The sequence below is a fragment of the Pongo pygmaeus genome, chromosome 11 (genome assembly GCF_028885625.2).
Source record: "Pongo pygmaeus isolate AG05252 chromosome 11, NHGRI_mPonPyg2-v2.0_pri, whole genome shotgun sequence".
Taxonomy (NCBI): domain Eukaryota; kingdom Metazoa; phylum Chordata; class Mammalia; order Primates; family Hominidae; genus Pongo; species Pongo pygmaeus.
Window position 1 is genome coordinate 141,929,395 of NC_072384.2, and position 24,977 is coordinate 141,954,371.

The 24,977-nt window shown below is 51.3% G+C and overlaps 1 protein-coding gene across 10 annotated transcripts in view; it reads right to left on the bottom strand.

The window, feature by feature from the left end:
* Positions 1–1,032: 1,032 nt before the first annotated feature.
* HDLBP (high density lipoprotein binding protein) overlaps positions 1,033–24,977 on the bottom strand; it is an 84,566-nt gene continuing 60,621 nt past the window's right edge. For 5 of the 10 annotated variants that reach the window (XM_054477253.2, XM_063648429.1, XM_054477252.2 and 2 more), the window contains 18 exons: positions 24,709–24,787; positions 21,630–21,769; positions 20,040–20,144; positions 19,799–19,912; positions 18,740–18,826; positions 18,436–18,567; positions 14,149–14,367; positions 11,616–11,837; positions 11,317–11,535; positions 10,384–10,522; positions 8,389–8,543; positions 7,252–7,356; positions 6,883–7,017; positions 5,587–5,730; positions 2,573–2,758; positions 1,966–2,082; positions 1,652–1,780; positions 1,033–1,506 (listed from right to left, as the gene is read on the bottom strand). In XM_054477253.2, coding sequence (XP_054333228.1) covers positions 1,420–1,506; positions 1,652–1,780; positions 1,966–2,082; positions 2,573–2,758; positions 5,587–5,730; positions 6,883–7,017; positions 7,252–7,356; positions 8,389–8,543; positions 10,384–10,522; positions 11,317–11,535; positions 11,616–11,837; positions 14,149–14,367; positions 18,436–18,567; positions 18,740–18,826; positions 19,799–19,912; positions 20,040–20,144; positions 21,630–21,769; positions 24,709–24,787 — 2,514 coding nt within the window. In that variant the 3' untranslated portion in view covers positions 1,033–1,419. Of the gene's footprint in view, positions 1,781–1,965; positions 2,083–2,572; positions 2,759–5,586; positions 5,731–6,882; positions 7,018–7,251; positions 7,357–8,388; positions 8,544–10,383; positions 10,523–11,316; positions 11,536–11,615; positions 11,838–14,148; positions 14,368–18,435; positions 18,568–18,739; positions 18,827–19,798; positions 19,913–20,039; positions 20,145–21,629; positions 21,770–24,708; positions 24,788–24,977 lie in introns of all 10 variants that reach the window. The other 5 variants (XM_063648428.1, XM_063648427.1, XM_063648424.1 and 2 more) reach the window with 1 other exon arrangement.

A 24,977-nucleotide genomic window follows, 5' to 3' on the forward strand; every position in this document is an offset into this window, starting at 1 on the left:
CTGTGAGATGGATGGGCGTGAGTCAGCTTTTCCGTAAGTCCCAAGTACCTGGGACAGGACAACTCGCTAGCAGCTCAGTCACCTCCGTGGGGGACAGAGATAAGGATGGGAAGACCAGAGAACCAGAGCCTAGGGCCCCGTCCTCAGCCCTCGGAGAGCAGGGGCTCTCGGCATCCGGTGGTGTGGTCTGCGTTCTGCTCTACCTCGTGCTGTAGGCCCCATGCCATCATCTCTCAGCCCTGGACCGTGAAAACTGTCAATCACCCAGGACCTGCTCCTAGGGGCTGGCCTGCACATCTGGATGGCCTGGGGGCGGGGTGGGAGTGCCCACTCCCACTCCAGATGGGCCTGCTGGCCACTGACCCACCTGTGCTGAGGGAGAGCGCCAGCCTCCAGCTTTGGTACACGGCGCCCACCCCCAGCTCCACGGGAAACCCATAACCACCAGAAACGTCTCAATCAAGAGATGAGTGTGTGGGGTGGCAGTAACTGCAGAGACCACTCCACGCCGGCTGAGGTAGAAAGAAGGCAACTGAACACACGGCATCTAGGGCAGGGGCAGGAGGGGCTGCAGGTGGTGTGAAGAAGAGCCCAACTGTCATCTAAGGCAAACTGCCCCCACTGAGGACAAGCGTAAGGCCCTCCCCCATCCTGTGCGCATCTCAATCACAGCAGACACTGTGACGGTCACAGGGGACCCAGATGGTACCTACCACCTTGCCTCCAGGCTCCACTCACCAGACCTCAGGCTGAGGGGCTGGCAGTGGAGGTAGGGCAGGCACCCTTGGTGCTTTCAGACCCCACGGCAGGTAAAATCAGGACTGCCTGAGAACCCGTCACCCTCTGCCTCTCAGGTCACCCCCCAGCTCCAGGAACCTGCCTCCTGCTGTCCAGAGCCATGTCTTCCTTGCACCCTGACACCTGTGCTGAGGCGCTTTGGCAGCTGGAGGAGGCTGACTGCACTCCACAAACAGGACTGTCTGGACCACGGGAAACTGGCAGGAGGGAGGTGGGAAAGGAAGAGGGCAAACGTTTGGCTTTTATAAAGTCAAGGACGTTTATTTCCTGAGGTCATGACACAGGAAGTCGAATCCTAGCCACAGCTGCGGAGCTCTCGTGATGAAGGTCAGAGTGCTGACTGACATGCCGGGTGGACCAGGAGCTGGAGTCTGTTATCTTAGCACGAATGCTCATGACCTTGGTTTAGTGTTAAACAGTGGAGCAGGTCCCGAGCGGGCACGGCCAGGCCTGGAGGAGCGGCCGCACACAGAGCCAGGCGCTAGGCTCCCTGTGGGACCTCGGGAAGGGGGAAGAGCGTCAACAATTTACGGAGGATCCAGCCGCTGGGTCAGATTGAGACAAACCATTGTGTGGTTGGGTTCGGGTCAGCAGGCTGGAGAGGTTTCTGCTTTTTGATCATTATCGTTTGGGGCCCCAAGGGAGGGTCTTGGGAGCCACCTGAGCCCCAAAGCTGGGAAATTCCTCAGAGCTGCTCATGTCAGGAGCCTGTGCAGAGAGACGACACGGCTTCAGGACGGGTTGCTCCCCAACTCGCAAGCAGCTTCTGACGCAGTTGCCACCCTCGGGACACCAAGCCCGCCTGGCCGCCCACCCTCCCTGGGACCCAGGAGGGCAGAAGCCCGCACCTGACCTTCTCACTGCTGCTGGCGGCCCAGGGTGCGTCCCGCACCACGAAGCCTCTGGAAGGCGCCTTGGCCTCTTCGTGCACTGGGGGTTTCATGTATACCTGCAGCGCCTCACTGTCCACCACGTCAGCCAGCTGCAGGCAGAGGACAGGAAGACAGGGTCAGTCTGCCCAGCACCTCAGCATCCCGCCCGCCTGCTCACCCCTGCACCTCGCCTGCCTCTGGAAACACAAGTGCCACCTTGTCCCCTGAAGCTCCTGGCTGGGCCTCAGGCCGGTGGACGTGCCAGGACGGGGCTCCAAGAACCACCCAGACTCACGTATTCCTCCTCCAGGTTGAGGATGTGGTCGATGGCTTCCTCCACATTCTCTGGGAGCCCCGTCACAGTGACGCAGTTGGGGTCCGGGGCTCCACTCTGTGGGAAGCGAATGTCCACCTGGAAGGGGTGTACAACGTCAGATGAGGGGACTCCAAGCGAGGAAAAGGATTAAAATTATGTGTTTATTTCTAGTGAAGTATTTTCTGAGTTAGCAAACATTTTAAAATCTGGTTTCAGAGTTGTTCTGAAGTAAGTCAGCCTCATCACCACACCGAGTTAGGTGTACCTCGGGAGCACCCTGTTCACAGCACACAGAGGGCTGCAGCACGTACTGTGTAGTCTTGCATGAAATTCCCACCCACAGAGGAGGCGCTCGCCAGGCAACTCTCAAGGAGATGCCCTCCTAATGGGCCACCGTGGCAGTGCAGCCTCACACAGGCCATCGCCTGCACTGACCCGTGGTGTCCATGAGGACAGTTCCACTGCCAGCCCTGGGGTTGTGGCCTCATCATCTTGAGGGGAAGGCCATGCCCTCCCCTTTCTTCTGGCCAGCCAGGTGCCCCTGGTGAGAGAGGATTCTCACCAACTGTGCTTCCAGCCGGCTCACCTTGAATTCGTCCATGATTTTGCGAATGGCTTTGCCGCGGGCACCGATGATGCGGGCATGAACGCGGTGGTCCAGCGGGACGTCCTCAGAAACCATCTGCTCAAGTTCACCCACAATTCTCAATATAGCGTCCCTGGCAGCTTCTGTGTTCTTTTCGTACCCTGTGATGGTAATTTGGTCCTGGGGCTAAAAAAGGAGAATGTAGTCAGAAAAGGGGATGCCTTACTGGGATTCCCAGCAGGGGCAAGAGCCGGCCCCCACTGCTGAGGAAAACAGCTCGGGAGAGAAGATGGAAAGCAACAACGGCTGATTTAAAACAAGAGGTTAACAATGTCCACTCAGGGCAGGGCATGGTGGCTCCCGCCTGTAATCCCAGCACTTTGGGAGGCTGAGGCGAGCGGATCACCTGAGGTCCGGGATTCGTGACCAGCCTGACCAACATGGAGAAACTCTGCCTCTACTAAAAATACAATATTAGCCGGGCGTGGTGGTGCATGCCTGTAATCCTCAGCTACTCCAGGGGCTAAGGCAGAAGAATCGCTTGAACCTGGGAGGCGGAGGTTGCTGTGAGCCAAGATCACGCCACTGCACTCCAGCCTGGGCAACAAGAGCGAAACTCCGTCTCAAAAAAAAAACAAACAAACAATGTTCACTCAGCTTCCATCTCTTCCCCAACTCCACCCGAAAGACAGTGAATTACAGAACGAAAAAGGACATTTGTCCTCAAAGACAAAGGAGAGACACTGATAGGCAGGAACTCTGGACTCAAGGACAGCGGGGCAAAGACAAAGCCCCAAGCCCCTCAGCTTCCTGCTTCTTTGCCCACGTGGGCCACAGTCTGGAGGCATCTTTGTGCTGGAGGCTGGCTGGCTGGCATTCCTCAGCGAGTCCCTCTCTCACTCAGAGCTCCCACCTGCTCAGGCCTTCCTTGGGCCACACAAATGGACAGGAGACACCATACCAGACTTGGGATAGCAGACAAGCAGACCAAGCGGACAGTTCAGGGCATAGAGAAGGAAACGTAACAAAACACCTGTAGCCCACAATCGGCAAAAACAACACATCCACAACACAAAAACCACCACGCAACAGGACTGGAGGACGGGGACAAATCACAACATGGAACCACCACCACCCAACAGGACTAGAGGACAGGGACAAATGCCTGGAAAGGAAACAAGCAGAAAGACCTAACCTAGAGACAACAGAGCAGCAGCCCAAGAAGCTTCTGTCCAGATTGAAGCAAAATGCCACAGCGGGAGGCAGCAGCCCCACCCACCGTGGCCCAGCAGAGCTGACAGCCTCAGGCACCACCCGTGTGCCTCCAGGTACAGAACCTCATGATCAGAAGCACAGCTCACAGGAAAAAGCTGCCTGTGAAGAAATGACTGCTCCACCCCACTTGGCTCATGGTGTATTAGATGGAATAGTCTAAAGACAGAGTCTCGCTCTGTTGCCCAGGCTGGAGCGCAATGGCGTGATCTCAGCTCACTGCAACCTCTGCCTCCTGGGTTCAAGCTGTTCTCATGTCTCAGCCTCCCAAGTAGCTGGGATTACAGGTGCACGTGACCACGCCTGGCTAATTTTCGTATTTTTAGTAGAGACAGGCTTTCGCCATGTTGGTCAGGTTGGCCTTGAACTCCTGACCTCAGGTGATCCACCTGCCTTGGCCTCCAAAAGTGTTGGGATTACAGGCGTGAGCCACTGTGCCTCACCTATAATGACTCTTAAGATTGATAATTATATAGAATAGCAGAGGGAAATAAAAGGCAATAAGGGTGAGGGGCTTAAAAGAGCTAAACTCTTGGGCTGGGAGCGGTGGCTCACAGCTGTAGTCCCAGCTTCTTGGGAGGTTGAGGCACAAGAATCACTTCAACCCGAGAGGCAGAGGTTACAGTGAGCCGAGATCGCGCCACTGCACTCCAGCTGGGGCGACAGAACAAGACTTTCTCTCTCAAAAAAAAGAACTAAACTCTCAAGATCAAGACTAAAAATTAAAAAATGTACTTGGGGAGGGAAGAAGACGTGGGAGCCGGAGCAGGCAGGGTGCAGGAGGGCCCTCCTGGCCTGGCTGGTGTGTGTGTGACTCAAAGATCCAAAAGGAAACAAGAAGCTGGGGAGGAAGAAGGGGAAGGGGAAGCAGCGGAAAACCCTGGGCAGCACGTCCACAGTGGGAGCGAGAGGCATGGAGGTGCTCTGCTGCCAGAAGCAGTGGGAGCGAGAGGCGTGGAGGGGCTCTGCTGCCAGAAGCAGTGGGAGCGAGAGGCGTGGAGGGGCTCTGCTGCCAGAGGGTCTGCTTCCATAGGGTTCTGGAAACCAGCACAACCACGGCCACCAAGGCTTGCAAGTCTCCCACTGTGGGCAACGCTGTACTGACACGCCTAGGAAGCAGACACCCCAGCAGGATGCCAGAGCCAGGAAAGACCAAGCCTGGGAAGTGTGTGCAAGAGGGAGCCAGATAGACATGGGGGTGTTGGGTGAGGCTGCCCTGCATGCCAGGTGGCAGGGCCCAGAGAGGGGACGGGGCTGCCTTTCATTTTGTTCTGAGTGAAGCAGGAGGCCATGAGGGCCAGTGGCAGGGGGGTGGCACTGCAATTTGGAGGAAGTAACAACAAGAGTTTACTAAGGACCATCTGGCAAGCACAACGGTGTTTGCAGCTGGGGCTGCAGAGAAACGTCCACCTGACCCCGAGAGGCCCAGGTGACAGGTGAATGAGCTACACCTGGAGGCGCCACTGATCAAGGACCCAGCTGGAGCTCCTGCTCATTTTCCGGAAGGAGACACAGGAGAAAATGCCCCAGGCCCCAGATGATACATAGTGCCAGAGACCTCACCCATCTGGCAAGTGCTGAGACACAGCCCAAACCTCAAGCCAGAATCAGGTCCTCAGAGACTTGCCACTCTCAACTTGGCCCTCGAACCCCCATCTAGGCACATCTGGTTATTGCTCCCAAGTCACGGCAAAGGTCAACAAGCGCCTCTGCCCCCGACACGCTCCAACCGAGGCTCTCACCTGGTTCCCATCGTCCTTATCGGGAAACTGGATGTTCACGTCATGCTCCAACCGGATTTGGGTAATTACTGCCCCCTTTCTCCCAATAATCTTGGGATGGTATTTGGGGTCTACAGTGACACTCAGCTTAAAACTCCTTAAAGCCTACAAATGAAAGGAGCAAGAATGAGGCAAAGATTGAGCTGATCCACCCTGTGACCCCATTCCCCCTCCACCCTGGTCATAGGACACTGGAGATGCTGCAGTGTTCTGTAACCCGTGGTCCGGAATGGTCCGCCATCTCTTTGGCCCAACCCCTGCCACCTTCCATTATCTGCTGATAATGAGAACCAGGGAACTTGGCTGCTCCACAAGGCGGTCTATAAATCCTTCAAAAGAGGGCTTGGGGCCATTTGCGAGGATCGTGCTCAGGAACTGACAGAGCTGGGCAGTGAGTCACGAGCTTGGGGCCCTGCTCTCCTCATTTGTCAAACAGGGATCTGATGGATATGTACAGAAATGCTCTGGATCTTTTTAGGACAGCGGACCAAGAAGAGGGGGCAGCCACAGCCGCTGAACACCCATGGCCAAAGGCTACAGGTATGACCTGGCTGCAGGAGACAACCCAGAGTCTATGCAGGGGTACACTGAGACTGTGTGAGGTTCACGAGCTCCACCCCATTCACCAGACTCGACATGCTCACGGGAGGAGTGGAAAGCCAACCCCCTCAGCAAACCACCACCCCCCCCAGCACAGTCTGCTCCAAGTTCCAGAACCCCCGCTCCTGTCTGCAGCACTCTGCTCACACAATCCTCCAAATGTCAGCCCTGCCAGAGGCTGGGCATCTGCAGCGCTCCGCTCACACAATCCTTCAAACGTCAGCCTTGCCAGAGGTTGGGGGGGTTTCATCCCTGCTTACCAGGAAGTCACTCACCCTTTGACCACCCTGTGCTAGGTTAGTGGCGGTTCCCTGACACTCGTCCTCACTGCATGGCACATGCATGGGGGCCTCTCGCAACCTTGGCCTTTCCTATAGGTCTGACGTACCACTCTGATTTGGTTTTGAGAGAAACTGCAAATTTACACGGAAGTCCAACTTTGTCACTTTATGAAAAAGAGAAAGGTGCCATGCTCTTAGCTAGTTCCACAGCAAGACCTCTGGATGCTGACTGCATCCTGGCACTGCCTGCATCTCACCTCTGGCCACCCAGATGTAACTGGGATGCTGGGATCTTGAAGAACTTCCCTAGATTCTGACATGTGCCCAAAGCTTAGCACCATGGCTCCGGGCAGCGCCCCGGCCACCTCCTTCTCACCCGGTCCTCCTGCTCGGCCTGTAGCTCCTTCACACGCTCCAGCAGTCCAGCCTTGGCCCGGTCCAAATTTGCAGCGAGGCCCGTGATGGCGATGATGTCAGACTGCAGCTCAGGTGCCGGGACATGTATGTTCACCTACGTGAAGAGGGGGCTGACTTGATGTTCAGGACCCCAGAGAACAGGAAAGAGTCCACTGGCCCTGGGACCCAGAAGAAGTGAGAGGGAAGGCCACCCGCCGTGAAGGGAAGTCAGTGCCCAATCCGAGCAGGAGGAGGCAGAGTCAACAGGAAGTTGAGAAAGGACGCTGGCACTCAGGAGAGGATGCGACCGGCCACTCCTGTGACATGGCCTCCCGGGAAAGGGGTCTACCTCAAACTCATCCATCATCTTGCGGATCCCACTTCCTTTCTGCCCAATGACGTAACGGTGAAGGTCAAAGGGCACCTCTACTTCAACGGTGACAGGAACCAACGCCTGCAGGGAGGATGGTCGTGGTTAGGCCGTGGGAGCTGAGAGCAGAGTGACCTTGTAAGCTCAGCAATGGGGCTCCACGAAACACAAGGCAAACAGCCCTATGACAACAGCAGTGTGCCCCACCTGACAATGCCACCAGGACCTTTAACTCAATAGAAAAGAATGGGAAAAGATTTGCATTAGGCTAATGCTGGCAGACAGAAATTTCAGACCCTTCATCCCAAGCCTACCCTCCTGAAATACAGCAGCCCCTTCAGGCCCACGTAGGAGGAGAGGCCCTGACTCCTGGCACATCCTTGGGGTCGTGACGGCTTTGACCGACGCCCATGAGGTGTCACAAGGGACTCTCGGACCACTGCTCACCTTCCCTGCCCTGTCCCTTGGGATCAGGACGGCTTTGGTTAATGCCCACGAGGTGTCACAAGGGACTCTTGGACCGCTGCTCACCTTCCCTGCCCTGTCTCCCCCACCGCCCTTCACCTCCAGAACCTGCTCTTTCTCGCCACAGCATTTACCATCACTTGCCACAGTATATATCTGCGTTGACTGCTTGTCTCTCCACTGCAACGTGAGAACTATTTTTGTGTGCTGTGGCACTGCAGCACTGAGAGCAGCATCCAACATGCACGTGGCACTCAACACTGACTGCACACAAGGTGAGCTAGGCCTGATGACCCCACTCACGCGGGGGGAGACACTGCAACTGGAGGTCACATTCAACCCCCTGCAACTGAGACCCTTCCACAGCCCCCTACACCCACCGTGGGCCTGAGAGGCCGGATCCCATGCAGCTGTCCCAGAAAGGGGCTATAGAACCCAGAGCCTTGGTGAAGGGAAGTGGCCTCCCCAAACTCTGTGTCCAGCCGAGGAGCACAGCCAGACAGCCCGTGCGCACACGGTAGGAGCAAGAGGGCTAGCTCCACTGCCGCTGCCACTTGGGCAACCGTCCATCCCATCCAGGCCATGCGTCTCCCCCAGGTGCCTGCTGACTGGGCCTTGGTGGGGGGTGGAGGGGGGCACACGGACACATACCTCCAGGGCTTCCTTGGCAGCCTCACACTTTTCTTTCCGGCCAGAGATGATGATGATGTCACACCTCCTTGGAGAGCCAGGGTCAGAATCTTTAGCCTCTCTCCCCTCCCCAGCTTCGTCCCCATTCTCCTGGACAACTGGCTCTGTACTGTGAACTAGAGAGAAAGGGGAAAAGGGACAGCTGACAGCTGCTGGAAGAGACCCCACACCTTGTTCAGAATGCATACGTCTGTGAGGCACCTGCTAGGTGCTGGGTGGTCAAAGGGAGGGAAAACCACTCCTGTCCTTCAGGAGGTCTTGGTCTGGGCAGGGAGAGCAGATAGGATATCCCCACAGCAGCCTCAAAGAGGGCTCCCAGACCTTGCGGGGGGGTGGGCACCGAAGGCTTTGCAGGGAGGCCGTGAGCTCTGTGTCTCCCTTCTTCACCTTGAAAATGAAGCTAACAGCAACTACAGCAGAGGCTTCAGTGAGATCAGATGAGTTAGTTCATGGGAGGAACACAGGGCAGGCCCACTGCACATGTGGGGCTTGACTGTGAGGCAGGGCTCATCAGGGAAGGCGGCTAGCACGCACCCCACCCGGGAGAGGCAGTGGGAAGGGGGTGAGAGGTCTAGGGGAGACAGAAAGGGCAAGGTCAAGGTAAACCTGTGCCAGCTCCTTAAGCCAGAAAGCGAGAGCCCCAGGAGTGAGGGGCGTGTGAACAGGACACAGAAGACAGCTGGAGGGGCTCCTACAGGCCACACTGGGACACCATGTGTACCAAAATAGACACCACAACAATAAGTATCACAAAATAGACACCACAACAATAATTACCACTAAGACAGAACCCAGGAGGTGTGTGATGTAAATAAATGAGCAGGAGACCAGACAGATGCCTGCCTAAAATCAAGGGTGATCCTAGGGTGGGGAAGTAGGTGTTTCTGAAGGAGAAAAACTGGCAAATTTGAATACCGACAACATATTAGATACTACTGTTATATAATGTTCAATCTGATTCCGATAAATGTGCTAGAATTATGTAAGAGAATGTCCTTGTTCTAAGAAAATACCCACCATGAATAAAGGGACATGTCTAAAAATTACATTCAGAAAAAAAAAAAAATGTGTCTAAAAGGGGAGAAGTTGAGAAAAGAAACTGGTGCCACAGGATGTGTCTTTATACTATTCTGTGAAATTCTATCAAAATCAAAGTTTTAAATAACCACTGAAGTGTAAAACATAGATGGAGTACAGTATGAGTTTATTAGTTTCCTACTCAAAACAGCCTGTATTCTCAGGAAAACAAAGGGGCTTGAATGGCTGTGTGTGACATGCTTCCTGGATGACCAGAGAGATGACACTATGTGAACTCAGCAGGCTGCAGGGCCACCTGCCGCCCAAACAGCTCAACCAAGACTGATACACAGAGTGGAGGGCATACCTTTTGTTTCACAAATGCAGAGCAAGTGAGAGAGAGGCAACCGACCCATCCCACAGGTCACCGCCCACCACCAGGTGCATGGGCAGAGCTGGGGGCAAGCATGGTACGGGGAGCTGAATGCCCTCCTAGAAGATCTGCCGGCCACTTGGATGGTGCCCTCTGGCCAGCCAGAGGCTGCAGCTGCCTGCCTCACAGGGGACACCCCACAGTGACAGGAAGTGTGGAGGAGGAAGCTCTACGATGGGGCTCATGCGATCCAAACGATGTCATGAGAATCACTGGGACTGAACTCGGGACACCCGAGGATGAGGCTGCACGCTCCTCATCGCCTTGGGACTGGCTACCTTGTGTGTCTCTAGGACATATGAAGGTCACCTGGTCACTCCGTCAATAACTGACGTGGTCCATCTTTTAAAGGCCAGGGAGTGACCCTGAACCTCTGGAAGCCCCCAGAATACACAGATGGTTTTCCAGCAGACAGGAAAGAGCCTCACCAGTATGTGCGACAGCTCTGCCTCTCACATGGGAGGCACCACTATGAACAAGCAGAACAGGGCTAATGGGGGACCCACCTGGGTTCTCCTCTCTGTCTGGGAATTTAATTTGAACACTGAAATCCCGAGTAATCTGCTGGATTCTGGAACCTTTGGGGCCCATGACAGATCGATGGAATTTCTGGGGTATAGCACATTCTAATGTCACCTGAGCTTCCTGGAGGGAAGTACACAAAGAAAAAAGAAAAGAGCAAAGATTAAATTCCTTAGGGCAAGTTTTACAGCACTCTTCATACCACCTTCCTCCCTGTCCTCTACAGCCACTTGGCACAGATGCTCCCCTTCTCCTGAGTCCAGGGCTCCAGGCGCAGGGAGGAGGGAGGTAGCATGACAGGTCCAAGGGGGTGGGCCTCCTCTGAAATGTGTCCCAGAAGGCCAGGTGCCGTCCCTGGAGGGTGGCCAATTCAGCCAAGGGAGTGGGACCTCCTGGGGTAGCCTCTGACTCCATGAGGAGGCATCAGACTTGATTATTAGGGAAAGGGAACCCAAGGCCCTCGCAGGGGAGTGGCCTGGAGGGGACACTCTCTAAAGACTGCTTGAGAAAAAGACCACATCTTCTCGTGACTTCCCATGGATTCACATGGATGCCCTCAAATCGATTTTCTTTCCTTCACAGAGGGGAGAAGAGAGCTGACCCCTTACACAGACTGCATTTTCTTTCTTTCTCTTGCTTTCTTTCCTCTCTCTCTCTCCCCTCTCCTCTTCTCCGTCTTTTTTTTTTTTTTTTTTTTTTTTTTAAGTGCTTCTCACAGGCAGAATTCTCACCAACTATCAGGAAGGAGGCCAGACAGGCTGAGGAAAGAAGAGTGAGCCCCAGAAAGCCCCTTCTGAAGCCTTCTGGGGCTGTATGAGGGAGTCACCTCCCTGCAGGGTGGAGCAAACACTCATAAACGGCTTCGGTGAGTGGCCACTGGGGGGTGAGAACTCCTCCCCGAGCACCCAAGTGCCTACCAGGTCCTCAATGATCTCCTGAATGCGTTTCTTGGCTGCCTCCACACAGTCCTTGGCGCCCTTGAGGGTGACTTTGTCGCTCTGTGTGCCAGAGCGTGGGAAGCTGACCATCACCCCGCCATACTCTTCAGCAATCTCCCGCAAGACCTGGCCTCTTCGGATGACAAAGTGGCGGTGGTGCTTGGGGTCCACCAGCATGGAGTCTTCCACCACATTATCCTGCAGTGTTAAGAAGAGATGGAAGATAAGCCACCCCATCACGGCCCCAGCAGAGTCAGCCGCCGAGGCCCGCTCCCTACCAGGTTTTGGATCAAGGCCTCCAGCTCCTTCTGTGCCTCTCGGACGGCGTCCTCCTTTCCAATGATGGTGATTAGGTCCTGGTCCTTGTCCTCAGCCGCAGGGAAGATGACGCGTGCTCCAGTGCTGTCGCGCACCTTGCGAATTTTGCCGCCCCCCTTGCCGATGAGGAATTTGTGGTATTCTGGCTTGGCGCGGATGTCAACAGTGAAACTCTTGGTTTGCTGCAGAAACCAATCCCACTGTGTTAGCCTGACGCCACATGCCTGGACCACAGTGAGGAAGACAAGAGGGCCTGTAGGACAGCAACTCAGGCTCCCCTTACATTGTCACCAGTGTTCTGATGTTGCACCAATACCCCCAAAATGGGGCTAGCACACCTCACTGAATAAACAGATGAATACCCAGACAGACTGCACACATACTTCTCTTCCACAACAATCAGATGCTGGTGGTAATGAACACAGAGGCTTAGAACCCTGGTCCTGCCACTTACAAGCATTGACCAAACTTCTCCAAGCCATTTTTGATCTGCACAGGGGGAGGCAACACACCAGACAATGTGTTGGCAGAGTACACGTCCTGGGGAGCGTGGGGTGTGCCCAGCAGAGCAGGAAGCAAGCTGCCTAAGAGGTTTGCACCACGCTCCCACTCTTCTACCTGCTTCCAGACCAAGCACACACAAATCTGGGCCAGGCCTCCTTTCCTCCCACAAGTGCTGCAGATCAGCCCCCACAAAACCAGCCACTCCCCAAGCTCAAGCTCAGAGGGACACAAGCCAACCAAGGCTACAGTTAGAGACCAAGTCCTCAGAGGCCTCATGTAGCACGACACCCTTGTGTGGCAGTAAGAAAAGAGGGTCCTGGAAAGGCCCTGGACACTGTGCTTGTGGACACCAGTGCCTCTGGCAGACCCATGCAGGGGCCCCGAGAAGGGCACTGCTCCACAGGACTCAGGTCCACACGGGGAGCTCTTGCCTTTCTCCAGACCCAAGACCTGGCCCGCAAGCAAGAATACCGAAGAAAAATGTGCTAGCACAAAAATATTAAATAACAACTTCGCTATCTTTTAAGTGCAGGTTTCACCAAATACCACCTAGAGACTCTGCTACTTTTCAAAGACATCCACAAATAGCAGCATTAGTCAAACATCAGGCAATCAATTAGGCAAATCCAATCGAGCAATATGGCCAAAGACAACCTACCAAACCAAGCAGGGATTACCCCAGAAATGCAAGGCTGGTTAAACATAAAGACAAAAACATCAATCTAATAACAGCAACAACAAAAAAGACAAGAAATACAAGGCTCCAGATTACAGAGAAACGTAACTATCCACAGACCACGTGATTGTGACATATAAAATAAGGATCCACAAAACAGTGGGCCGGGCGTGGTGGCTCACGCCTGTAATCCCAGCACTTTGGGAGGCTGAGGCGGGTGGATCACAAGGTCAGGAGATCGAGACCATCCTGGCTAACACGGTGAAACCCCATCTCTACTAAAAATACAAAAAATCAGCCAGGTGTGGTGGCAGGCGCCTGTAGTCCCAGCTACACGGGAGGCTGAGGCAGGAGAATGGCGTGAACCCGGGAGGCGGAGCTTGTAGTGAGCCGAGATTGCGCCACTGCACTCCAGCCTGGGCGAAAGAGCGAGACTCCGTCTCAAAAAAAAAAAAAAATCCACAAGAAAGTGACTGGCACTGATATACACGAGCTTTATTCAGCAGTCTCGTGAAGGTCAACGTACAAAAATCACAAGTGCTTCCATGTGCTAACAACTGGAAATGGAAAAAACAGTGCCATTTACAACAGCACTAAAAGAATAACAGTAGTTAGATCTGTTAAGTCGAACATAAAAATGTGCTAAAAATTATAAAACACCAATAAAGAATCACAGACCTAAAAACAATGGAGAGATGCCTGAGAGAGTCAAAACTGTTGAGCTGTCAATCCTCACCAGTCTCATCTTCAGATTTAACACAATCGCAATCAAAACGTGAAAATGCTTTTTTCCTACAAATTGACAGGCTGATCAGCAAGGGATGTAGAACAGCCAAAGTTAAGAGGGCTCACACTACTGATTTCCAGACTTCCCATAAATCTGGTGTCACCAGAAGAGCCCGGAAGCATCCACAGATGGGTTTTGACCCAAAGACAACAGCAATTCCATGGCAATCTTTAGGGATGATGGAAAATGAATTTTGATGATTGTGGTCACATGACTGCATGTTACTTAAAACTCAACTATACCTGAAGAATGGTCAATTTTACTGTAAATCATACTTAAAAGACAAAAGCACCCCAAAACTAATTAAGCCAAAGACCAACTTTTAGATATTGTATATGTGAGCGTTTGGACCTGGAAAGGCCCTCCAGTAATAGCAAAAACAAAGACGCATAAAAAGTACACTATAGAGCTGTTTTCTGACCCGCCACAAAGGAAGGGCCTTCAGGGGTTTCCACAGTGAGAAGAGAGAACACTGTACTGAGGACCAGGCTTCCTGCCAAGAGTCACGCTCCCTCCCCATGCTCACCTTCTCCTCCGCCAGATGCAGGAGCTGCTTCTTGGCCTTCTCCACATCCGAGGAAGGGCCCCTGATAACAACGGTGTCGCTTCCTGAACCTTCCACGGGAAAGTGAATGTGTACCCCGCCGCACTCCTCCATGATGGAGCGGATCAGACGGCCCTTGGTGCCAATGAGTGAGTTGTGCAGCTTGGCAGGGATGGAGACCTCTACCTCGGCTATGTTGGCCTGAAACCAAACACAGGGCAGGAGGAGGAAGTCACATTTTTGTGGCAAAAAGGGTAAAGGAAAAGACAAACTATCATCATCATCTTTGGTGGTGATGAACACGCAGGCCTAGAACCCTGGTGCTGCCACTTACAAGCACGGACCAAACTTCTCCAGCTATTTCTGACCTGCATGGGGGAGGAGGGAGCAACGCACTGCATCATGTGTTGGCAGAGTGCCCGTCCTGGGGAGAGTAGGGCGCGCCCAGCAGAGCAGACGCACTGGGAGGTGTTTAACTCAACAGGACCCAGAGTCCTCGTGAATGTATGCTGGGTTGGGAGGTGGGAGCGTGGTAATTTCAGACCACACATAATGCTCTATTTCTTCAGTCAACTCTCCGGCTCTGCCAGGGGTGGCTCCATATGCCTATGGACACATAAACTTTTCCTATTAAAACCAAAGATTCTGCTTTCAGCCAAGATGCAATACCAGGGACTGGACTGAACTTACCGCCTAATGGTGACTTTCAAGACCCTGGAGACAGGAAACAAGGTGAGCCCTACAACTGCCCCAAGTTGCTGCCACAGTACAGGAAGGTGAGGAAACGGAACCATCCGGAGGTCAGAGCCCAAAGAGATTGCCATCGAGAACCTCTGAGATCCGGAGACCAGCCACTCATATATTGATACGTGTGAGGAAATCACCTTGGGCCTGGGAAAGAATCCCCAGAAGGATCACAGGAAACAGTGCCTGCAGCTCAGCTGGGCCTCGTGCAGTGCCTTTAGGTCAGTCAGGGCTGGGTATAGTGGCCTACAGCTCAGACACCAGGAAACAGTGCTTTTAGCTCAGTCAGGGCCTGGTACAGTGCTGCAGCTCAGTCAGGGTCTGGTACATTGCTTTTAGCTCAGTTGGAGCCTGGTACAGTACCTGCAGCTCAGTCACCAGGAAACAGTGCCTGCAGCTCAGTTGGGGCCTGGTATAGTACCTACAGCTCAGACACCAGGAAAGAGTGTCTGCAGCTCAGTTGGAGCTTGGTCCAGAACCATCCTCAGCAGTTTCAACTTTCTGGGACGTGGAGTACTCAGAAGGATCTTATCTCAGCAGTGGAAATATTTGGGCCTGAACTAAATATGCTCTGATCCTCCCTAATAAACCTTAAAAGCAAGTCCTTAAAGGAGCAAAAGTTTTCAGAGTAACTTCACAAAGACAAAATAATATTCAGAGGAATACAAAAACACCCTCATTAAGAAACACCAGAAATGCAAAGAATAGGGGGAAAACCCATAACGAGGAAAAGAAAATAGAAAACCACCCAGAAATGACAATGTTAGAATCAGCCAGCCAAGGACAGAAAAACAGGTATTTAACTGTATTGTCTATGGCCAAAAGCAGAAAGACTGAACATGTGAAGAACTGAAAATACAGAAGATACTAATTCAGACGGAACTTCTAGAGAAGAAAACAACGTCTAAAATGAAAATTATATTAGATGAAATTAGGCAGATTAGAACACTGCAAAGAATTAATGAATTCAAAGAAACTCATGGAGAAAACCAATACCGCTCCTCCCCCCAACTCAAATAAACAGAGCACAAGTAGAAGACGACTAATCCCCTGGTCACCAGAGTCCCTGACGGGGAGACAGCAAGGGGCTAACAGAACAAAATACTCAAGAGTGTCCAAAAATTTTCCATATTTGATGAAATTCTGAACACACATATTCAAGAAGCTCAATAAACACCAAGCTTAGAGACATGAAGAAAACTACACAGAGACACATCCTAACTTGCTCAGAGACGGTGGTAAAATCCTAACAGCAGCCAGAGGGAGAAGGTTTGTCATAGACAGAGGAACAAAGCCAGGGGCGCCATCAGCTTTCTCATCAGAAACAACAGAAGACGGCACTGAAGCCACGTCTGGAAAGGAAAAAACTGCCAACCTAGAAACCTTTATGCAGCAGAAACAGTTTTTCGAAAGTGAAGGAAAAAAATACTTTCAGACATACAAAAAGTGAAAGAAGTCATTACCAGATACACACTACGAGAGATGTTAAGTGGTATCCTTCAGACAGAAGGAAAATGAAGACAAGGATCACACCAAGAAATGAAGAGCTCTAGAAATGGCAACTGTGTGGATAAATACATACATTTTTTCATATTGTTTAAATCTCTTTAAAAAATAATGGATTTTTTTTTTAAGGTTAATAATGTAAATGGTAGACTGAAAGCCAACCATATAAAATCATGACGTTGTGGTGACTGAGCACGTGGGGATGGTGGTAGTTACTGTTTAATGGGTGTAGTTTCTGTTTAAGATGATGGAAAATGCTCTGAAAATGGACAGGGTGATGGTTGCACAACCTTGTGAATGTACTCGGTTGAATCAACCATTAAAAAATGATTAAAATGATAAATTCTGCTATATATATTTTACCACAATTGAGGGAAAAAAATTACAGTAAGTTATTTAACTGCGTTTGTTAAACATATATAATAAATATAAATATGTGATATATTAACATATATATAATCACAAATGTAATTAAATGCAAACATCATAATCTTTTTTCTTTTTTTTTTTTTTGAGACAAGGTCTGGCTCTATGGCCCAGGCTGGAGTGTGGCAGCGCAATCTCAGCTCACTGCAACCTCCACCTCCCAGGCTCAAGCCATCCTCTCACCCTCAACCTCCTGAGTAGCTGAGACTACAGGCATGCAGCACCATTACTGGCTAATTCTTTTTGTAGTTTTAGTAGTGACGGGGTTTTGCCCAGGCTGGTCTTGAACTTGTGAGCTCAAGTGATCCGCCCACCTGAGCCTCCCAAAGTGCTGGGATTAGTAGATAGATTTAATTTAAAAAGCAAGCTGCCAAAAAGAAACTCACTTTAGTATCATACAAAGTAGGCTGGGCGCAGTGGCTCACACCTGTAATCCCAGCAGTTTGGAAGGCCAAGGCAAGAGGATCACTTGAGGAGTTTGAGACTAGCCTGGACAACGGTGCGGTAGCATGCGCCTGTGGTCCCAGCTACTTGGAAGGCTAAGGTGGGGGGACTGCTTGAGTCTGGAAAGCCAAGGGTGTAGTGAGCTATGACTGCGCCACTGCACTCCAGCCTGGACGACAGCAAGACCTCATCTCCAACAAAATTTTAAATATAAGGGGGGAAAAAATAACACAGACTTTGGAGCCAAGCATACTACCAGGGAAAAGGCATCATTTTATAATGGCACAGATTACATATATTATGAAAGAGAGGTGACATCAGTATTGACAGCAAAAGGATAACGCAGGACTACTCTAAAAAACTTCATGTTAATAAATTTGACACCTTGGAGAAAATAGAAAACCCCTTGAAAGACACTAATTACCAAGTACACACTAAGAAACAGATGATCTATCCCTACAGTGCAATATTATCCTGAAATAAAAAAGAACAAAGCAACGATACAGGTGACAACACACACAAATGTCAAAATATCCTGCAAAGTGAAAGCAGATGGGCCCAATAAAGAGTAGATGTTATGATTCCATTCACACAAAAGTGTAGACAATCCAAAAGCATCTACTGTGGCTGAAAGCAGATTGGGGGTTGCCTGGGGATAGAGAGGTGGGGGTGGGGGTGGGGGGAGTGTGGTTTTGAGGATGGAGGGAGACTGTAATACACAATGGCATGGGACATTTTTGGGGTGATGATGGGGATGATTCCATGGATGTATACACACGTCAAAACTATTAAATTGTACGCTGTAAATATGTACAATTTACTGCATGTCAATTTTTTTTAAAGGAAAGAAAATACCGTAAATACCTTCGGATAAGATTTTCAGGTAACAAAAAGAAAATGTCAAATAAGACAAGTGCCCACGTCAAATGTTACTGCTGCAGGGTTCAGGTAAGTAAGCATCGTGAGAGACAAAGGCCGAAAACTGCTGACCAACTCATCAGTAGCCTGGATTGAAAGCTGCAATCTTCCACATCTGCCACCTGAGCCTGCACTGGCCCAATGACCCCGCGTGACTCAACCCCAGGCTCAATCTTAGAGGCTGACAGAGATTTTACCAGAGGACCTCCATTAAAAAACATCTCCCATTACCAGGTCTTTCTGAATAGACAGAATCCTGCTCCGGGCAGCTTCACAGTTGGCTCGCTTGCCTGTGATGATAATGGTCTCTGAATTGCTATTCTCTGCCGGAAGGTCGATTTTGGTGTTGCTTTCTTCACGAATCTACAGGGAGAGAGATCACCATGAGAAGCTGACTAGAGCTCTCCCAGAGTTGAGACACAGTTGAGCACAGGGCTAGAAGTAAGGAAGAGTCCCTCCTAGTCTAAAACCAAAATGGTGCAGGGCTACAGAGGACAAGGCAAGAAAAAGCAAGATGCAGGGGACAAGCTATCACCTTTTTAATGTTTGCGCCTCCTTTCCCAATGATATTCTTGTGAAACTGTTTGAAGATCGGAACAGAAATTGAATAGCTATTTTCCACCTTAAAGACAAAAAACACAGCCCGATTCACCACCTGTGCTAGAGAGTAAAATACAGTATCCCTTCTACCCCAAGGGCAGCATGAACACGACAGGGCACTGGGATTTGCAATGCAGCATCCCTTCTACCCCGAGGGCAGCATGAACCGACAGGGCACTGGGATTTGCAATGCAGCATCCCTTCTACCCCGAGGGCAGCATGAACGCGACAGGGCACTGGGATTTGCAAACAAACCTTCAGAGGGTTGTCATGAGGGTAAGTGAGATCATTTGTCCAACAACTAACTTTCGTTGCAAATTACAGTCAATCGATGCAAGTCTACTGTTTGGCTAAGAGAGAGTTCATGTCCCATGCCAGGATCAGAGCTGGCTGAGGAAGGGGCTCAGAACACACATGGAGACAGTACAGACCCCTACGCTCTGGGCAATTCTGCACTCGCGGCAGTGATGTGACAGCAGCTCACAGTGCTGGAGTCCTTCACCATCGCCTCTGCCAGGGCAGCCATCAGCTAAGGTGAAGCCCACGGAAATACATGGCCACCTGTGGCCTTCTCATCCACTACTCGCTACGCTTTCTAAACCTGTTCCCACATCGGTTTTTGTGAAAAATAATAAATCAGTATATGACTCCTCCTTTCACCTGTTATACCTCTTATCTTACTGGATGGGACAATTTCTCTAAGTATCTGAAGACTCCTCATGGAAACAAGGTAACTGGGCATGAGAAAAGGCAAATCTCCCCACCTGAATTCCACAAACACTGCAGTCTTAACAATGACTGCCAATCTAAACATCCGGGTATTAAGTGAGAAGCTGTCACCACTTTGTCCCAAGTCCCTGAGATGGAAGGCCAGCCCAGGGCCTATGTGCTTTCCCCAGAGCAGGGGTCCTGTGGGGGTCAGGATTTCTGACAGGACGCACATCCCACCCACCCCAAGTGCTGTCGTACAAGAAAGGATGTAAAACACCCCTACCAGATCTGCCACCATCTTCTGCATGTATTTTGTGCATTTTTCCACCTCATTCTTAGGTCCTCTGAGCTGGACGATGTCACTTTTTTGTGCTGGGTCGGGAAAGTTGATGATGACCTAGGACAGATCGTGGGGAGACTAAGTTCGAGTATGAGGAAGGACATATATCCCAAATATCAAATATTCCTGAAGTGTGACTTGGATCACTCCTATAGAGTTACAGAATGTCTCTGGGAAACTTTACCTCTGGGAATTTGTCACGAATTTCACGGATCCGTTCACCCTTCTGCCCAATGATTGTGCGATGAAATCTTTGCTCAATGATTAGATCCTTGGTACGCTCATTTTCCTAAAAATACAATTAAAGTAGATGTCATTTATCACAAGCACGGCGAGCAACTCCCCGCTGACACAAGGGGACACCAGGGAGCCCTGGGCACAGTCCTTCACGGAGCAGGTGAGGTGGTCTCCAGGTGGCACCTCGTAGCACCCCGGGAGCAACCAGCTGTTAGAGTGTGCACAGCGCATGAGTGCTCTCGCCAAGCATCACTACACTCTGCAACATTGGCTGCACGTCACTTTCCTGAACAAAGTCCCATTAAGGAACTCACTGTAGGACCCTTCAACCAAAAGTGCTATCATGATAGCAGTAATCACCAAAGCAATTCAGTGAGCACTTCTGTTTTAACAGGTGCTACAGGGGAGGCCCAGCTCTTCTACTGGGAGGCCTGGCATTCTGCATAGCAGTGAGTGATCCCTTCTGAACAGGGTGGCTCAGACCACTTTCCCCGCATGGCTAAGAACGTTCAACACAGGGCACTGAACCCACATGGCTCTCAACTCCTCCACAGGCCCCATTAAAATGTCAGAAGAAATACAGAATAAGCAGAGCTGGAATTCAGGGAAGAACACCATCAGCCAACCAAACATTTCCAAGAATTCTGAGAGATTCTGGATCAAACGGCTATTGGCTGACCGAGAAATAAGGGCTCAGCAATCAGGAAGGGCATAAAGCAGCCAGGACAAGGGACCCGGGCTGGAGGCCAGGCTAAGAGGAGAACCTGGGATACGAGACTGGGGAATGAGCTCCGGGAAGGCCACAAGCAGTGGGAGGCTGCATCACACCCTGGAATGCAGTTCAGGGCTATAAAAGAGGTCTGCCAATTTGAGATTCCTCATGTGGGTACTGGGGTGAGGTGAACAAAAAATCCCCTAAGCGAATGACAGGGAACCCTGGGGCCTGTTCCTCACACAGTCAGGCCAAAGTGCTGCTGCAGGCACTCACGCAGTATTTGACTTCTCTGGATACTTAAAGACACCCAGAGACTTTCAAGTGTGGGTATCTGACTCACAGAAGCAAGGGTGCTCACAGCTTGGCATAAGCATGTATGAAACGTCGGGGAGCCCAGAGCAGTGCAGTGTTCTGCCAGGTGGTAGAGAGCAACAGCCCCCACTTCAGGTTTGCAGTGATCCTAGAGTTTGGCCTTACATGAGAACCACCTGGGGTGCCTTTGAGAATCCAGAAATGTCTGTCACAATCTCTGGAGATGGTACCCAGGCATCTGGGAACCCAGGGTGTGGCCAAGGCCAAGACGCTGCCACACAGTCTCTGTGCCCTTCTAGCACAGCACACAGCCATGGAGAACAAGACGTGCAGGTGACCTGGGGAGGATAAAGGAAACGTGGCCCCAGGGAGTCAAATCCGGTTCTAGTGCAATGGGGGATTTGGTGACTTCCATTCTCCAAGGCCGCACACCACAACACGCTACTCTTTAGAGGGAGCCAAGAGATGCAAGGCCAGTGCCTTCCTAGAGGCCCCGGCCATGGCACTTACCATGCGAGATGCAAGCTCCAGCAGCTCTCGCTTGGCCTGCTGCACGCCCTGTGGGTCCCCCTCGATGCGGATCAAATTGCTCTTCTCACTGTCAGGAGGGATGCGCACGGACACCTTGTACTGGTCTTTGATTCTGTTTACTTAGGAACACAAAAGGAAACACATTTAGGACACAGACCAACAACGTTCTGCCAATGACTAATAACTGGGCAGGACAGGGCTAAAGCACTAAATAACCTTATCAGTGATTCCCATCACCAAAAACGATGCTTAGTTTCCAAAACAAAAATCTCCATCGTCTAGAATGGGGGCCAGTTATGATCTTTACCTGGATCACAAGGGTTCTGGAGGACAGGCTCTCAGCCTGGACCAGAAGCTGGCAATGCCCTGAGACCTTCAAATAACTGATGGTTGGGGCCACTCGGTCTGGGATTTAGCTCGTCTGGGGTATTGGCTGGGGCTTCAGAATATTTAAAGGATTCCAGGTGTTTCTTATGTGCAGCAAGTTTGGGAACTACTATTCTCAAGTTAAAAAAATCACACACATTAACTCCACACAAAAGCACTCACTGATGCCTAAGAGCCTTGTGGGGACCATGCTGCCGCCCAGAGACCCCCATCTACTGTTGGCTCAGATTCACACTGAGCACTTCACTGTGTCTGCAAGACAAGTGCTGTTGCAAACCCTCCTGCTGTCAACCTCTCTGGATAGAACCCAGTACCCCCAAGTTAGAGTTCCAGGCCCCCCAAACTCTGGAGAAGCTGTATCATCAGGAAACAAGGCAGGAATCTTGCCCACTGTGCAGTAAAGGAAAGCCCAGCTTGCTGGAAGGACCACCAGGAGGGCTTTTTGTGCATCCGTCCCAAACACATGCACATGCAGAGGCAACAACGAGGCGATGCGCTGAGGGAGGGTGACATGGATGTGCAGCTGTTCCAGGTGGAGCAACACAAGACAAGAGAAGCAGAGGACATGGGAGCTGGGCAGCAGGTTTTTTTTAGATTACGAAAGAAGACAAGAGTTAGGAACTGCATGAGAAGAAAACAGAACAGACATGACTAAGCTACGTTCTGCAATGTTAGAATTACACTACTGTACTTCCATATATATGTTTTGAGACAGGGTCTTGCTCTGTCACCCAGGCTAAAATGCAGTGGCACGATATGATCACAGCTCACTGCAGCCTTGACTTCCTGGGCTCAAGTGATATTCCTGCCTCAGCCTCCTGAGTAGCTGGGACCACAGGCCTGGCTAAATTTTTCTTTTTTGTAGAGATGGGGGTCTCACTATGTTGCCCAGGCTCATCTTGAACTCCCGGGCTCAAGTGATCCTCCTGCCTTGGTCACCCAAAATGCTGGGATTACAGGCAAGAGCCACTGTGTCAGGCCTAAATAAACACTACAGTTAACCAAAACCAACACAAAACCATAAAAGCAAGTTTATGGTGTGTGCATGGTTCAAGTAGTGCACAAAAAGGTCACTTCGTGCCTGTAGACTCTCATCACTGTCACGTAAAATACCCACAAAACATAAGACCGACACCAGAGAGCTCACCATTGCACAGGCCACAGCACAGCTGACAAGGCTATGTTTACTCATAACAAAAACGGATACACGGACATCAGTCATGTTATGCAGGTTGGTGTCCCACTACCTGGGAAAGGCTCCTTCATCCACTGAACTATCCAGGAATGGAGGACGTGCTTGCCTTCTCACCTTCCACCCGAAGGTAACACACGCGACGTGTGCACTTGTTTTCAGAACACGCGAGTGTGTGCGTATAGCCATACAGTTAAAGAAAGAGGTGTAAAAAAACATTCTTGGTTGGGCACGGTGGCTCATGCCTGTAATCCCAGCACTTTGGGAGGCCGAGGTGGGCAGATCAACTGAGGTCAGCAGTTTGAGACCAGCCTAGACAACATGGTGAAATTCCGTCTCTACTAAAAATACAAAAAAATCAGCTGCGCGTGGTGACACGTGCCTGTAATCCCAGCTACTTGGGAGGCTGAGGCAGGAAAATCGCTTGAACCTGGGAGGTGGAGGTTGTGAACTGAGATCATGCCACAGCACTCCAGCCTGGTGACAGAGCGAGACTCCGTCCCAAAAAAACAAACACCACAAAACATCCTTGGACCTGCAGCAGAATGCCCACGACGCACTTCTAACAGCGTCCTGTAACTGTGCTACACCTGCAACCTGGCACAGGTGAGGCACACATCGACCTTGGCCCACATGACATACTTCCAACAGCATCCTGTAACTGTGCTGCACCTACAACCTGGCACAGGTGAGGCACACATCGACCTTGGCTGACATATCACCACCTCTTCAACAGAATCCCCCTGCTGGGTGTGGTGGCTCACACTTTTAATCCCAGAACCTTGGGAGGCTGAGGTGGGCAGATCACCTGAGCCCAGGAATTTGAGACAAGCCTGGCCAACATGGTGAAACCCCATCTCTTCTAAAAATATAAAAATTAGCTGGGTGTGGTGGCATGCGCCTGTAGTCCCAGCTACTCAGGAGGCTGAGGCAGGAGAATTGCTTGAGCCCGGTAGGCAGAGGTTGTAGTGAGCTGAGATTGCGCCACTGCACTCCAGCCTGGGTGACAGAGCGAGACCCTGTCTCAAAACAGTATCCCTCCCCGTGTTGTTTTACTTGGGCACAAATCTAAAATGTTTTTACTCTTCAGTGAGTTCCAGATCAGCAGTTTCCACGTTCAGAAGGCATAAGTACTATAAACACTGATGGGCTAACCTAGCAGGTCTGACAGAAATATAGAGGATGCTGCCCTTGGGCATGCCTTCAACATGGCCGCTGTCGGTTACTTGGGGAGGGCTTAGATGGATTTCCAAGTGACAATTCACCCACTGGCCAAATAGCTCTAATCCAACCACTGCACCAAGGGGAAAAGGAAAAGTGGCCTCTTCCAGCAGGCAGGAGGATGTAAAGTCTGTAACTCCCATTACAGGCAGCAATGGGCCTGGACTGTCTACACAGACGTCCCAGTTCTCACGGCTGACACCCCCCGCAAGGGTCTCAGGGCACACTGGCCCCACCGCAAGAGACAGCCTCACTCACTGTTGGCGCCGCTCTTCCCAATGAGGTGCCTGTGGAACTTGTGGTCGATGTTGATCTCCACATAGTCCATCCGGTTAATCTGCAGGAGGAGCACAGAGGTCCATGGATGCGCCCGGTTACTTGGCCAACGAGCTGAACCAAAACCCAGCAGTCTCCACGGTTGCCTTTTCTGACCACTCAGCTGTCAGGAATTGTTGGAGACTGCCCCCGCATCTCCCCTGAAAGATGCCTTCTTCAAGATGCAGTTTCCTCCACCCACGATTATTCCA